Source organism: Globicephala melas, chromosome 8, assembly GCF_963455315.2.
Source record: "Globicephala melas chromosome 8, mGloMel1.2, whole genome shotgun sequence".
Lineage (NCBI taxonomy): Eukaryota > Metazoa > Chordata > Mammalia > Artiodactyla > Delphinidae > Globicephala > Globicephala melas.
Genome location: NC_083321.1, coordinates 9,636,472 through 9,649,273, shown reverse-complemented (window position 1 = coordinate 9,649,273; position 12,802 = coordinate 9,636,472). Strand labels below are relative to the sequence as shown.

Here is a 12,802-nt window from a genome sequence, read left to right as displayed (position 1 = left end):
CCAGGGCCACCCATGTCTGCCCTTCCTGACCACCCAGCGCCAGGCTCTGAAGGAGCTGAGGGGAGGGCACGTGTCACGAAAGCAAGCCAGCCCCTCGTGCTCAGTCTGGAAATTTACTTTTTTTTTTTTTTTTTTCTGGTACGTGGGCCTCTCACCATTGCAGCCCCTCCCGTTGCAGAGCACAGGCTCCGGACGCGCAGGCCCAGCAGCCATGGCTCACGGGCCCAGCCGCTCCGCGGCATGTGGGATCTTCCCGGACCGGGGCACGAACCTGCGTCCCCTGCACCGGCGGGCAGACTCCCAACCACTGTGCCACCAGGGAAGCCCTGGAAATTTACATTTTTATATTGGATCTGTTATCTTCATGCTCAAAACACACCGACTTCTGGGCACCCAGCATTGGAAGGGTCTCCGTGGATAATCGGCCAATTGCTCTCCCTTTGGGTGCAGACTCCTGGGTACCCTGACTCCCCATCAGAGCAGCCAGACCCATTGGGGCTGGGGTTGAGGGTGGAACAGACAGGGGCCAGCCATGCAGATGAAAGGCAGGGGCCCTCTCCCCTCTAATGCAACAGTTCCAAGGAGTTGAAGAATGCGGAGCCTCATTCAGCCCCTTAAACTTCCCCAAGTACAGACAATGTGAGAAATCCTTTCTGAGAGAGGAAACAGGTCTCTCCGGCAGGTCTGCTCCAGGCCAGGAAACAAGTCGGCAGAGAGGCCAGCACCCTGCCACCATCTCCCAGGGCTCTTGATTTGAGCTTTTGGAGTGGACCGCAGGGCAGCCCCCAGTTCGGGCTGCCAGCTCTGAAGCCCCCAGAGTGTGCTGTTGTCAGTCTGCCAGAAGTTGGGAGCGTAGGCCCTGGCCTCGGCCAACAGTGCACCATCTCAGGCCATCAGGAGCCCCCCAGGGAGAGCCCTGCTGGCTGATAGCCAGGTCACTGGCCGGCCAGCCTTGGCCGGACCCAGGCCTATTCTCCCCTAGACCCTCCTACTGGGGAGCCCTTTGCTGGGGTCCTGGGAACAGGCTGTCCTGTTTCTGTAATGCGGGCCCAGCTCTTCTGGCCGGGCCCCCTGACCTCACACATACCAACTCTCCCCCACTGCAGGCACCGCTTAGAAGAGGGTCAGGCCACCAGCTGGTCGCGCCGGCTCAAAGTGTTCCTCTGCTGTACTCGGACGAAGGACTCCCAGTCAGTAAGTACTGGGAAGTCGCCGTCCTGGGGCTCACATCCTGCTGTCAGCGACTCAGGAGGCTTCCCTCCGCAGCTCTGCCGGGTGGGGCAGGAGTGAGGTGACAGCCTGCTCCTAAGAGGACCTGTTACTATTCACTGAAGGACTCCCTCCAGCATGTGAGACAGCCAACCCCTTGCTTTGTCAAGGAGACAGAAACACGTGAAGACCTTTTATCCACCCCCTTGGAACTCAAGAGTTTAGTTTAGGAGAAGGGATACTCAAATATCAGGGCAACCCGAAGACAGAAAAGCAGCATCTCAGCAGCTGCAGGTCCCTCTGGAAGATCCGTCCCTCGATGCGCACTGTTAGCCTTCTGCACCCGCCAGGGCGCTGCGGGTCAGTGGTGGGTGGCCCCCGGGTTGGGGAGGGGAGGCAGGGCCCTTAGGGGTCATCTAGTCCCACCCTTCGTTTTGCAGATCAGGCCGCTGAGGCCCAGAGAGGTGGAGTGACTTACTCAGCATTGCACAGCTAGTTAGTGGCAGAGCAAGTGAGGTCAGGAGACCACTCCTCCCCAAGCCAGACAGCAGGTGCCCTGCATGGCAGCCCCCGGAAGCCTTGAGTGGCTCCTACCCACTAGCAGCCCCTGGTGAGCCGTGGAGTGAGTAATCAAGCGTAAGAAAGTCCCTCCCACCCCCAGAGGTTCCCTGGTGGGTGGGAAGCACCCCCCCCCCCACCCCGGGGCTCTCGGGGGAGTCTGAGGGGTCTCAGCTCAGGGCGTGCAGAGGACACACCCACCCCTCCTGGCAGACAGCTTCAGGGCTGGCGTTGGAGCCTGGGGAAAAAGCAGAACGTCTTTTCTCAAAAAGGCCGGGGCTCCCCAGAACCTAGGTCCCATCAAACACTGACGGCCTGGGGGTCAGGTCAGGTCAGGTCCAGCCCAGAGAACGTTTTGATCACCTCATGCTGTGTTGCTTAAAAATTTGAATTGGTGGCCAACATTTAAAAATCAGGAGAGTGTAGGGAAAGTTCAGTCTTTCTAGATTTGCCCGAGGTGGGCCTCTCACAGCAGTAGCAGGCTCTGTTTGGCCCCATTAGGCTTTTGAGTTTGCAGCCCTTGATTTTTCCTCTCTTGCATGTGCCACACACTCAAGGGTGAAACCCAGCGAGAGAAAACCAGTTGCCATGAGTTTCTTCCCATCACAGCCTCTCCTGACCAGTCAGGGAAGAGGTTCCAGACTCAGCTTGTCGTGGGGGAGGGCAGACGGCACTCTGCTGGAAGGGCTGCGTCTGTCTGCCTTGCCTCCCGCTCCCAGGCCCCAAGCATGGCTGTCCTGAAACAGAGCTGGCAGGACAGCCAGGGGGGCCAGTGGCCCCACGTCACATGCCCCTTCTGCAGGCACATGGTAGGGGTCCCTGAGCCTACAACTGTGGACAGGTCGGGGAGGGGGCCTGAGACCCAGGGCTCCGTATAGCCCTTAGCAGGGCATTCAAGGTCACAGCTGGTGGGAGGTGGGAAGAAACTCAGTGTGGGGAAAGCAGCCAGGAGCTTAGTTTTGGCTCCTCTGCTAGAGAGAAAGGCTGAAGGAGAAACAGGCCAGGCCCAGGCCTTGATTCCTAGTCCTGGGGAAAGAACAGGAAATGGCTCCCGGGGGCATCTGTGCGGGGTAGACGGTGCCCGGTGAGCGCCGAAGGAGAAGGGTCAGCCGTGTCTGGGACAGCCTCTGCCGGGTCTACAGGGGCCCGGAGCCCAGGACAGGGCCCTCAGGGTCACGGCTGCAGAGGGCCGCATGTGGGGGGCTGGGGGGAACTTGCACAGGGGACCCCGAGCAGACACCCAGCCCCGGACATTCACGCCCCGTGTCTCGTCCTCTCTCCTGCTCCCCTGCCGCCGCCTCCTGCCTCCCTGGACCTCGTAGGACGCCTACTCGGAAATCGCCTACCTCTTTGCTGAGTTTTTCCGAGACCTGGACATCGTGCCCTCCGACATCATCGCTGGCCTGGTGTTGCTCCGGCAGCGGCAGCGGGCCAAGCGCAACGCCGTGCTGGACGAGGTGAGCACGCGGCCATGCTCAGGCCACCTCCCCGCACCGCCCTCCTGCCGGGCCCTCCCTGCCACCCCTGCTGCCCCCCGGGTTCCGCCCACCCTCTTGGCCCAGGAGGCCACCCTTTGACATTCCCTCCCCTCCCTTCCCCAGCTCACCCTTCACCACTCATGGCTCTTGCTTGAGTGGCTTCCCTCTGCGGGGCTGCAAGGCTGCCTCCAGGGCCCCAGGGGACGTCTAGTCACAGGGGCCCAATGAAGCATCCAGCCCCACATTCCAGCCTCTGCGCTTGCCTCTCCGCCCTACCCCAGCCAACACACCAGTCCTAGCTGGGGTCTCCCGGCATCCCATGCAAAATACGTTTTCTCCCGGCCTGGGCTAGCGACGTCCCAGGGGATTGATGCTTTGGGTGGAAGGGGAGCAACTGGAGATATGAGGAGACCTCAGATTTTGGAAAACTGGCCAGGTCACGGAAGAGCTAGAAACCACACGCCCCTTTGGGCTCTCAGGCCCTGGGGAGGCAGGCAGGGTGCAGAGCTGGGGGCCTGGACCCCTTTCTCAGCCGTGCAGCTGGGCCCGGGGCAGTCACCCTAACGCGCCTGTCTTCCAGGCCAACAATGACATCCTGGCCTTCCTGTCTGGGATGCCGGTGACCAGAAACACCAAGTACCTCGACCTCAAGAACTCGGTGAGTCCGAGCCACCCGCCTCCACCCCGTGCCGGCTCCTCTCCCTCTGCCGGGACGACCCGAGCAGACCACCTGCCCTGGCAGCATTGGGCACACCTGCTCTGCGCGGGTCCCCCCTCAGCCCTCCAGGCGGCCCCCCTTCTCAGTTCACGCCCCCTTCCTCCTGAGTCCCCCCCCAGCGGCCCCACCCCCACCCCTGCGTCACGCTGGTTCTGCATAAAAGGCCCCTGAATCGGCCTCTCGGTGCTCAGAATGCTTGGTCCTGGCCTCCTGAGATGATAAAGCGCTTCAGGAGGGTGAGCTGTTACTATTATTGCCATGGTTGTTACTGTTACAAAAGGCAGCAGGACACAGCACTTTGGTTTCCAAGCTCTTTTGAGTAGCAGAACCTCTTAAGCGCCTTTAGGAGAAATCCGGTGTGTGTGTCCCAGTAAAGGAGCGCCTCACCCAGGGCTGAAGCTGCAGCCGGAGGGCCGGCCCTGCCCCAGAAGCAAACCGATTTAGTGTAGCCGGGACCCCTCTGAGTCTGCTCCTGCAGCAGCATAAACGGTGCCGGGCCTGCCTTTCACCCAGAGCCCCGGTGGGGAGGGGATGAGCCATCCTGAGCCCCGTTCCCTGCACGGCGCCAGTGGTGCCAGTCGGGACAGCGTTAGAAAGGATTCATCCTTCACAATCTGAATCCCCTGGAAAAGCCTGTTCTCCATTTGCCCCCGCTCCCCAAAATGGGCATTTGTATCCTTTCTTAAAATAGCCTCTCCTCCCTGGTGGCGCAGTGGTTGAGAGTCCGCCTGCCGATGCAGGGGACACGGGTTCGTGCCCCGGTCTGGGAAGATCCCACATGCCACAGAGCGGCTGGGCCCGTGAGCCATGGCCGCTGAGCCTGCGCGTCCGGAGCCTGTGCTCCGCGACGGGAGAGGCCACAACAGTGAGCGGCCCGCGTACTGCAAAAAAAAAAAAAAAAAAAAAAAAAGAGCCTGTCCGTAGCATGTGCCCAGAGCAGCCTCCCGGGGCTGCCCAGGCCCGCTCTCACCACGCCCTCTCTCGCCTGTGGGGGGCAGGGGAGGGGCAGCTGAGCCTCCAGGTGCCAGCGCCCCGCCCTCCTGCCTGAGCCGAAGAGGATCCCTCCCTCCTCCAGTGCTTTCCTGGAGAGCAGACACCTCGGGCCCTGATGAAGGTGCTGTTTGTCTCACTTCACAAGATGACTAATCACCCTCTTCACCTTTTACTAGGTGACTAATTCCCTCTAAGTGCAGGAGTCCCCAGTGCCTGGGGCACCCGGGACACCGGAAGCCGCTTTGCTGGGATACCTGGGCCTCCTTACCTTCCTGCAGCCGGTCAGGCTGATAACCGCCACTGGCCTCAGATACCAGCTTTCAAACGGGCGCCTTTCTCAGAGATCCCAGTCTGCCCAGACGCCCTGACGGTGGGCCACTGGTCTGGTCCCCAGCATGTCCATGTCTCCAGGGCCCGCCCTGCTGCTCTGTGGCCTGGGCAACCCCCTCTGGAGGGTCCGGACCTCTCAGGGTTAAATCACCCTTCCCGGGGGCCTGATTGCCGAGGTGGGCGATTGTCGCGGTAACCTCCCCCTCTCTTCCCTTTTCGGGAAAACGGGCGAGGAAATCGATCCAGCGCTCTGAGTGCTTTTCTGTCCCCAAATCATTAATTTCTGAGATTGGTGCAATGGGACAGGTCTTAGGAGGATTCGTGCCCTGGTTGCATGGAGATAATTAGGGAAATGCAATTATCTGGAGGAGCTGGTCCTCCAAGGTGGGGGTGGGGGTGGTCTGCAGCCCGTTGGGAGGGCAGCTCCTGCCTCCATCCTCCATCGAGGGGAGCCCATGGGCCCTGAGGCTACAGGCAGGAAGGGCAGGAGGTGACCGCCCTCTGCCTCTTCTCTTCCAGCAAGAGATGCTCCGCTACAAAGAGGTCTGCTACTACATGCTCTTTGCCCTGGCTGCCTACGGGTGGCCCATGTACCTGATGCGGAAGCCGGCCTGTGGCCTCTGCCAGCTGGCCCGGTCCTGCTCGTGAGTATACCGGCCCGTCCCCCTAGCTAGCGGCATGTGCAGAGGGGCTGTGGTCACGATGCCGGGCCTGCCCATGGGGGGCTCTCCCTAAACGGACTGTACCTGCTACCCTGCCCGCCGCGGCCCGCGTTGCTTCTGTTCCGCACCATCTCTGGGCCTCAGCCTTTCTAGTTCGGTGTTCTCCCTGGTTGGAGAAGGGCGTGGGCTTTGGAATCACACGGTATCAGGTTTGAATCCACGCTTTGTCACTGGCAGCCTTGGGCAAGTCAGTCTACCCCTGCAAGCCTCAGTTTCCTTATCTGTAAAATGGGGATGTTTGAGAGGACGAAATGAGACGTTGCCCAGCATCTGGCTGTGCAGCTTACCCCTGTGCCATCTCTCTCCCTGCCCCCTCGACTACTCCCCTCTGCCCGCATCTTCCTTCTCCCGGCTCCCTTCCTGTGCTCTGCCTTTCTGGAAGAAAGGCCTTTCCCGGTTGAGCCCCAATCCATAGAAGCCTCTGGAAGGGCAGCCAGAAGGCCCTTTGTGAAAGGCTCCAGCCCTCTTCACAAGGAGTTGGCAAGGCCTCAGCCGGGTGCCGCCCTTAGCCCACCGCCGGGGGCCGGGGTGGGCTCTGCTTTCCTAAGTGGGCCAGAGGAGGGCTGGGCTCCACGAGGGCCCCTCCCCTTCTTTGGTGTCTCCATGCTCTGCCCAGGCCGGGCAGAAGGAGGACGGCTCCCTGGGCTCCCTGTTCCGGAAAGGCTGGCACGCTGGGCGGGACACTACCGCCCTTGGGGCACAAGTAGCCACGCCCTCCTTCAGCGTCCTTTTCGCAGAAAGCTGGACGGCTCTCAGGCCTGTCCTCACCATCCCCCAGCGACTGGCACAGCTGACCAGGGCATCCCCACGCCCCTCCCCGTCTTTGCCAGCCCGCACACTGCTTCTCCCCCAGCATCCTTGGGCGCCCCTGCAGCGGCTGAGAGGCTTCTCCCAATGAGCACTGGGCCAGGAGTCCTGAGACCTGGGCTCCGACAGCCCTGCTCCATTTCTCACTGGCAGAGTGGGGACGTCATTTGTACAGGCAGTGTTCGTCCTGCCCACCTGTGGGGTATTTCAGGAGCCGGGGAGTCACTGGCAGCCTGGGCACTGGAGGGGCTCTGCAGACAGGAGCGAGGCTGCACTTGCAGCAGCTGCTCAATACTGCGGGGAGAGGAAGCAGAAGGACCTCAGACCCCGTGAGGGCTCCGTGAGAGCCCGGTGCCCTGGGGGGCGGAGAAGAGGCAGGCCTGGAGTCCCGGCCTACAGCCAAGGGTGTCAGGATGGAGGCCAGAGGGCCGGGCTCCCTTTTCTGAGTCCCAGCCTGTCCACAGCAGCCCAGAGACCCAGCACTGGCTGGAGGAAGGAGGGCAGCCCACCTGCCTCAGGCCCAGGCCCTTCACCTGGAGTGGTCCTGCCGTCCCACACAGAGCATGGCAGGCCATGCCTGTCTACGGCCCCGCCACCCTGGGGACACCCCACTCGGCTCCAGCCCTGCCCTGGACGTGTGGTCAGTCTCCATGGGCCAAGCGGGTCCTCAGGCTCCCGGGACCTTTGAGCCCCTCAGCGCCCCAGCCTCCTCTAGGCGGGAGTGCTGGCCTCGACGGTGCCGCAGGCCCCTCCCTTCCGGGCTGCTGGCCCCGCTGCTCTCAGCGGTTCCCCTGGCTCTCAGGTCACTGACTCAGGGGCAGCCTTCTCCCTGGAGAGAGGTTGGGTCCCTATTGTACACCAGGTGCTTCCTGCATCTTGGGCCTTTGATCCCACCCCAGCCTTGTAGAGTAGCTATCAGCACCTGCCCACCAGGCCCTCGCGGTCAGGAAGGGCCACCAGAGCAAGGATTCAAGCCCGGGTCTCTGTCTCCGAAGACTGCGTACACTTTGGCAGCCACCTGCTCGGTGCTAGAGGGCGGGGCTGAGGTTGGAGAGGGGCCACAGCTGCCTGGAGAGGGGCCACAGCTGCCTGAAGACGGGAGCCTGGCCCACAGGCCCAGCCCTGTCCCCACTTGGCCCAGCAGTGGCGGGCGAGGGGCGTGGGGGTCTCCCAGAGTCAATGGAGATGGTCGCCCACCCCAAGCCCGGTTGCTTCCGAGACTTGGCTCGACCCTGGGTTTTCTCAGCGAGGCCTCTTCCCATTGAGGGGTGTGTATCAGTCCCTCAGGCGCTGCTCGGGTGAAGACAAACCTCTGTGCATCACCAAGATCTAGGATTCTTAGTATCAATAAAATCTCAGCCGTCAAGCCAAGAAAGCAGGCAGACACAGGTCACATGCTCTCGGGGCTCCAGGGCCCCATCCGTTGGTTGCCGGCCCCCTCTGGTGGCCCGAGGAGCCGCTGCACTCGAGCTGGGTGCCCAGCTCAGCCGCTCAGCTGTTCACTTTGGGGAATCCTGCTGGGTGCCTGGTGCTGGGGACGTAACTGTGAACCAGGCAGAGCCAACCCTGCCCTGTGGAGCCCACCGCCTGGTGGCAAGGCACAGACAAGGAAATGCAGCCCATTGGAGCACGTCAGTGTTTTGGAGAAAAATTAGGCTGTCTGTGCGGTCAGGCTTGGCAGGGGAAGCTATGTCAGATGAGGTGGCCCAGGCGGCGGACCTCCCATAGCATAACATTTGAGCAGAGGCCTGAAGGACTGAGGGATCTGGCCACACAGAAACCACGAGAAGAATGTTCCAGGCAGAGGGAACCACGGTGCAAAGAGGCTGAGGCAGGAATATGGCCAACGCATCCGAGGGGAGTCGGAGGCAACAGGCCAGAGGACCAGGGCCAGATGGGGCAGGGCCCTCGTCCCTTGCAAGGACTCTGGCCTTTATACTGGACAGGAAGGGCAGCATCGGAGGGTGTTGAGAGCAGTGACGTGGCTTGACGTATATCTTAAAGGGTCACTCTGGCAGCCATGTTGAGAACGTAAGGGGCGAGTGTAAATGAGGGAGACCAGTCAGGAGGCCCCTGTGACACTCTAAGGCAGGGATAAATGGCTTGGAGCAGGGTAGGGGGTGGCGGCGAGGGCAAGCGTTCGGAGTCCAGATCTGAATTTGAAGGCAGAGCCAGCGGACGTGCTGACGGACTGGTGTGGGACGTGAGGTGGGGTGAGGACCCGATGGCGATGGTGCCGAGCGTGGGGCTGAGCTGCGGAGCACAGGGGGCGGGGCCTCCGGGACTGGGGCCTGGAAAGGTTGCAATCCTGTGGGACATCTGGGAGGAGGTGTTGCACAGGCAGTTGAATGTGAGCAGGTCTCCGGGGCTTATTGGCGCGTAGGTGGTATTTAAAGCCCAAGACTGGATGAGGCCCCAGGAGCGAGTGTTGCTGGAGAGAAGAGGAGCTCCAGGGCTGACCTCTGGGTCCTCAGTGAGAGGACGAGTGCAAGGAGGCTGCCCCGAGGGAGAAGCAGCCCAGGACAGAGGGTGCCTCCAGCCGAATGGGGAGAGCGTTTCAAGGGGGAGGGCGAGTCCCGCTGGGTCTTGTGCTGCCGAGAGGCTGAGTAAGATGAGGGCTGGGCCCGGCCCGGGCTGGTGGAGCTTTGCAGGGGAGGCCTTGGAGAGGGGGTACGGCTGCAAGAACCAGTTCCAGAGAGGATGGGGGAGACCGGTGCTCCGTCGGGGTCCCTGGCTCTGAGCCCTCTGCCACCCGCCCAGGTGCTGCTTGTGTCCCACACGGCCCCGGTTTGCCCCTGGAGTGACCATCGAGGAAGACAACTGCTGCGGCTGCAACGCCATCGCCATCCGGCGCCACTTCCTGGACGAGAACATGACCGCGGTGGACATCGTCTACACCTCCTGCCATGATGCGGTGAGGGACTGGGGCGGGCTTGCCAGGCGGGTGCAGCGTCCCCCCCAGCCTCGGTCCTCCACAGGCCACAGGAGGCAGGCAGCGCTGCGGCCTGGAGAGTGTACGCCGTCTCCCTCAGCGGCAGGAGCCCTTGGCCTGGCTGGCACGGCTGGCCAAAGCCTCCAGGCCTCCCCTCGCTGGGCAGACCAGAGATGGGCCGCCTCCTTCTCCCCACGTCCTGGCCTGCATCCGCTCCGGGGCTAGGAAGTGGACCCCAAGCCCGCACCCGGCACTGGGGCTTCCTGGCCCCAGCCTTTGGGGGAAGGAATTGAGAGGGAAGAAGCCGGAGGCACTGGGGAGGGGGCAGCCCCTCAGGACTGAGCAGGCAGGACGGCAGCACTCAGGGCACCCGGGTCAGCGGAATTAGGAAGGCCGGGTAGGCTGTGTGGCGGGTTGGGAGGGACCTACTGTGGCCCTTGCAGGCGTCAGGGGCCCAGTGGCCAGTGGAGCCAGATTCCCGGGCCCTGAAGGAGACCAGCTTCAGTCACTTGCCCAAATCTGCCTCCACCCTGGGGGCCGTTCAGGCTCATGAGCTGCCCTTCTCCTAGGTCTATGAAACCCCCTTCTACGTGGCCGTGGACCACGACAAGAAGAAGGTGGTGATCAGTATCCGGGGAACCCTGTCCCCCAAGGTACGCTGCCCAGTGACCCAGCCCACCCCGTGGACCCCCTCACAGCCCCCGAGGGTGCCCGCCTCCTTTTTCCCGTTCTCAGTCCCACCCCTCACCGTCCTCTCTCCCCACAAGGACGCCCTGACAGACCTGACCGGTGACGCCGAGCGCCTCCCTGTGGAGGGGCACCATGGCACCTGGCTGGGACACAAGGTACCCCTCCCCGTGGGCTCCCCCAGCGGCCCCTGGCCTTCTCCTCTCCGCTGCCAGCACGCAGGCCTGTCCTGTTGGGGTGGGGGCTCCTCCGGGGTCACTGGGCTCACCAGGAGAGACTGGTCAGAGAGGTGCGGATTCGTCTGGAAAGTCCACTGCCCCCCACTTGCCAGGACCCCCACAGCCCTGCCCGGCGCAGATCCTGTCCCACAAGGGCTCAAGGAGGCAACTGGGAAGAGATCTCCCTGGTTCCTATTAGGCACACCATCCCTGTGAGCCTCAGTTTTCTCATCTGTGAAATGGAAATGATGTGATTTAAGTGTCCAGCAGCGCCCCCAGCCAGCTTGTCGTGAGGACCAAAGGGGGAAATGGGAGGGACAGGGTTAGTGAGCTTCACATCCCTGGTTTTGCTGGTCCCTGACAGGCCTCCCTCCCTCCCTGTGACGCCCACCTCTGTTCCTCCTCACCCAGGGAATGGTCCTCTCCGCTGAGTACATCAAAAAGAAGCTGGAGCAGGAGATGGTCCTGTCCCAGGCCTTCGGGCGAGACCTGGTGAGGCGTTTTCCATGCCATGAGCCCTTGCCACACCCAGCGCGCCCTCCCCCAGGGCAACAGACTGGGGACAGGACAGGTGAATGATGGAGCCTTCCCTGCAGGCCAGGCTCCTACACTCTCCTTCCATCCCTGGCTCCCAGCCCCCTCCTCACTTGCTCAGTCCCTCCCACCCGCTCTGGCCCTTTCTTCTTTTGTACCAGCTCCTCTTGAACACCCCTGCTCAGCCCCACGCAGTTGTGAGCACCCGCTCAGTGCCAGGCACTGGAGGCTAAAGATGGCTCAGTTCTGGGGCTTCCAAAATGTTGAGCAGAATGAACACAGAAGATAATTGCAGAACAGATAGAAGGGGTGCTGCTCTGGTTGAGGGCGATCTGGGCCCGCCCACTGCCCATTCCTCCCTGTGCAGGCAGGCAGCTCCTGAGGTGCTCCTAACTGCCCTGCCCAAAGCCAAGCAGTCCCTGGCCTCAGGAGACCCCAGTCTAGTGGTTGGGGCACAGGGATGGGAGCAGGTGACCAAATGATTATAATAGAGTGTAATCATTATAGTTAAAGGTCTATCCCAGGTGCAGATGCAGTATCTAGGAGGGAGCAAGCCTCTCCTGGAAAATCAGGAAGGGCTTCTCCAAGGAGGTAACCTCTGTGCAAGGTTTTGAAGGATGAATAGGAGTTTGCTATATAGTCTCCCCAAGAAGTTGCTCTGTGGGGGCCTAGCTTGGCCCTTCCTCTGCCCCAGCAGCCACACAGCACAGACATGATCCCAGGACTCTGGGAAGCCCCCTCTGCCTCCCTGGTGTCAGCTTGGCAGGCAGCGGGGCAGGACTCTCAGGGCTTTTCTCGGTCCCCAGGGCCGCGGAACCAAACACTACGGCCTGATAGTGGTGGGCCACTCCCTGGGCGCAGGCACCGCTGCCATCCTCTCCTTCCTCCTGCGACCCCAGTACCCGACCCTCAAGTGCTTTGCCTACTCCCCGCCAGGGGGCCTGCTGAGGTGAGCAGTCTGGGGCCTCAGACTTGGCTGGGGGCAACTGGTGGACAGCGCTGGGAGCTGGCTTGGTCAGGGGGCTAGACTGGGCAGTCTGGGTTCCAATCATAAGGGAACCCGGGAACGGCCTGGAGAGTGGAGGCGGGGGTTCTGGCAAAAGCCAGGTGGACCCTGGGATCTAGCCCCAGCAAAGCCTTGCCGACGGGATAGGCGGGCAAGGAGCAGGCAGCCCCGCTCCCCAGAGGGTCTTGGAGTGCTGGAGCCGAGCCCGCTCGGGAACACCGCGCCCCTCCCCTGCCTTGGCACCCCCTCGGCTTCCCTTGCAGCGAGGACGCCATGGAGTATTCCAAGGAGTTTGTGACAGCTGTGGTCCTGGGCAAAGACCTTGTCCCCAGGCAAGTCGCTCCCTCGCTCCACCTGCCTGGCCTGGGCTGTTCTGCCACCTCGGGGCCTCACCCAGGTGCCCCGTCTCTCTCACTCAAATGCCCACCTCCTCGAGGGACCCCCAGAATCCCCCCAACTCAGGTGTCCAGGGTGAGAGGGCAAGGTCGGCCCGCCCTGCCTGGCCTCCCCTTCCTGGCTGGGCCCTGCCGAGCTGCAGGCTCCTCACCCGCCCCGTGACCCTGATGGCCTGGTCTCCTTGTTCCCGGGAGCCCTGCTGCCCCTCACCCCG

General features: G+C 62.3%; 1 protein-coding gene across 8 annotated transcripts in view; it reads left to right on the top strand.

The window, feature by feature from the left end:
* Nucleotides 1–12,802, top strand: part of DAGLA (diacylglycerol lipase alpha) — a 62,500-nt gene that overhangs the window by 41,408 nt on the left and 8,290 nt on the right. For 7 of the 8 annotated variants that reach the window (XM_030833963.2, XM_060303105.1, XM_060303106.1 and 4 more), the window contains 10 exons: nt 1,107–1,194; nt 3,090–3,224; nt 3,826–3,903; nt 5,806–5,930; nt 9,576–9,729; nt 10,317–10,400; nt 10,515–10,592; nt 11,064–11,144; nt 11,993–12,135; nt 12,456–12,524. In XM_030833963.2, the coding sequence (XP_030689823.1) occupies nt 1,107–1,194; nt 3,090–3,224; nt 3,826–3,903; nt 5,806–5,930; nt 9,576–9,729; nt 10,317–10,400; nt 10,515–10,592; nt 11,064–11,144; nt 11,993–12,135; nt 12,456–12,524 (1,035 nt within the window). The remainder of the gene's footprint in view (nt 1–1,106; nt 1,195–3,089; nt 3,225–3,825; nt 3,904–5,805; nt 5,931–9,575; nt 9,730–10,316; nt 10,401–10,514; nt 10,593–11,063; nt 11,145–11,992; nt 12,136–12,455; nt 12,525–12,802) is intronic. The other variant, XM_070046109.1, reaches the window with a different exon arrangement.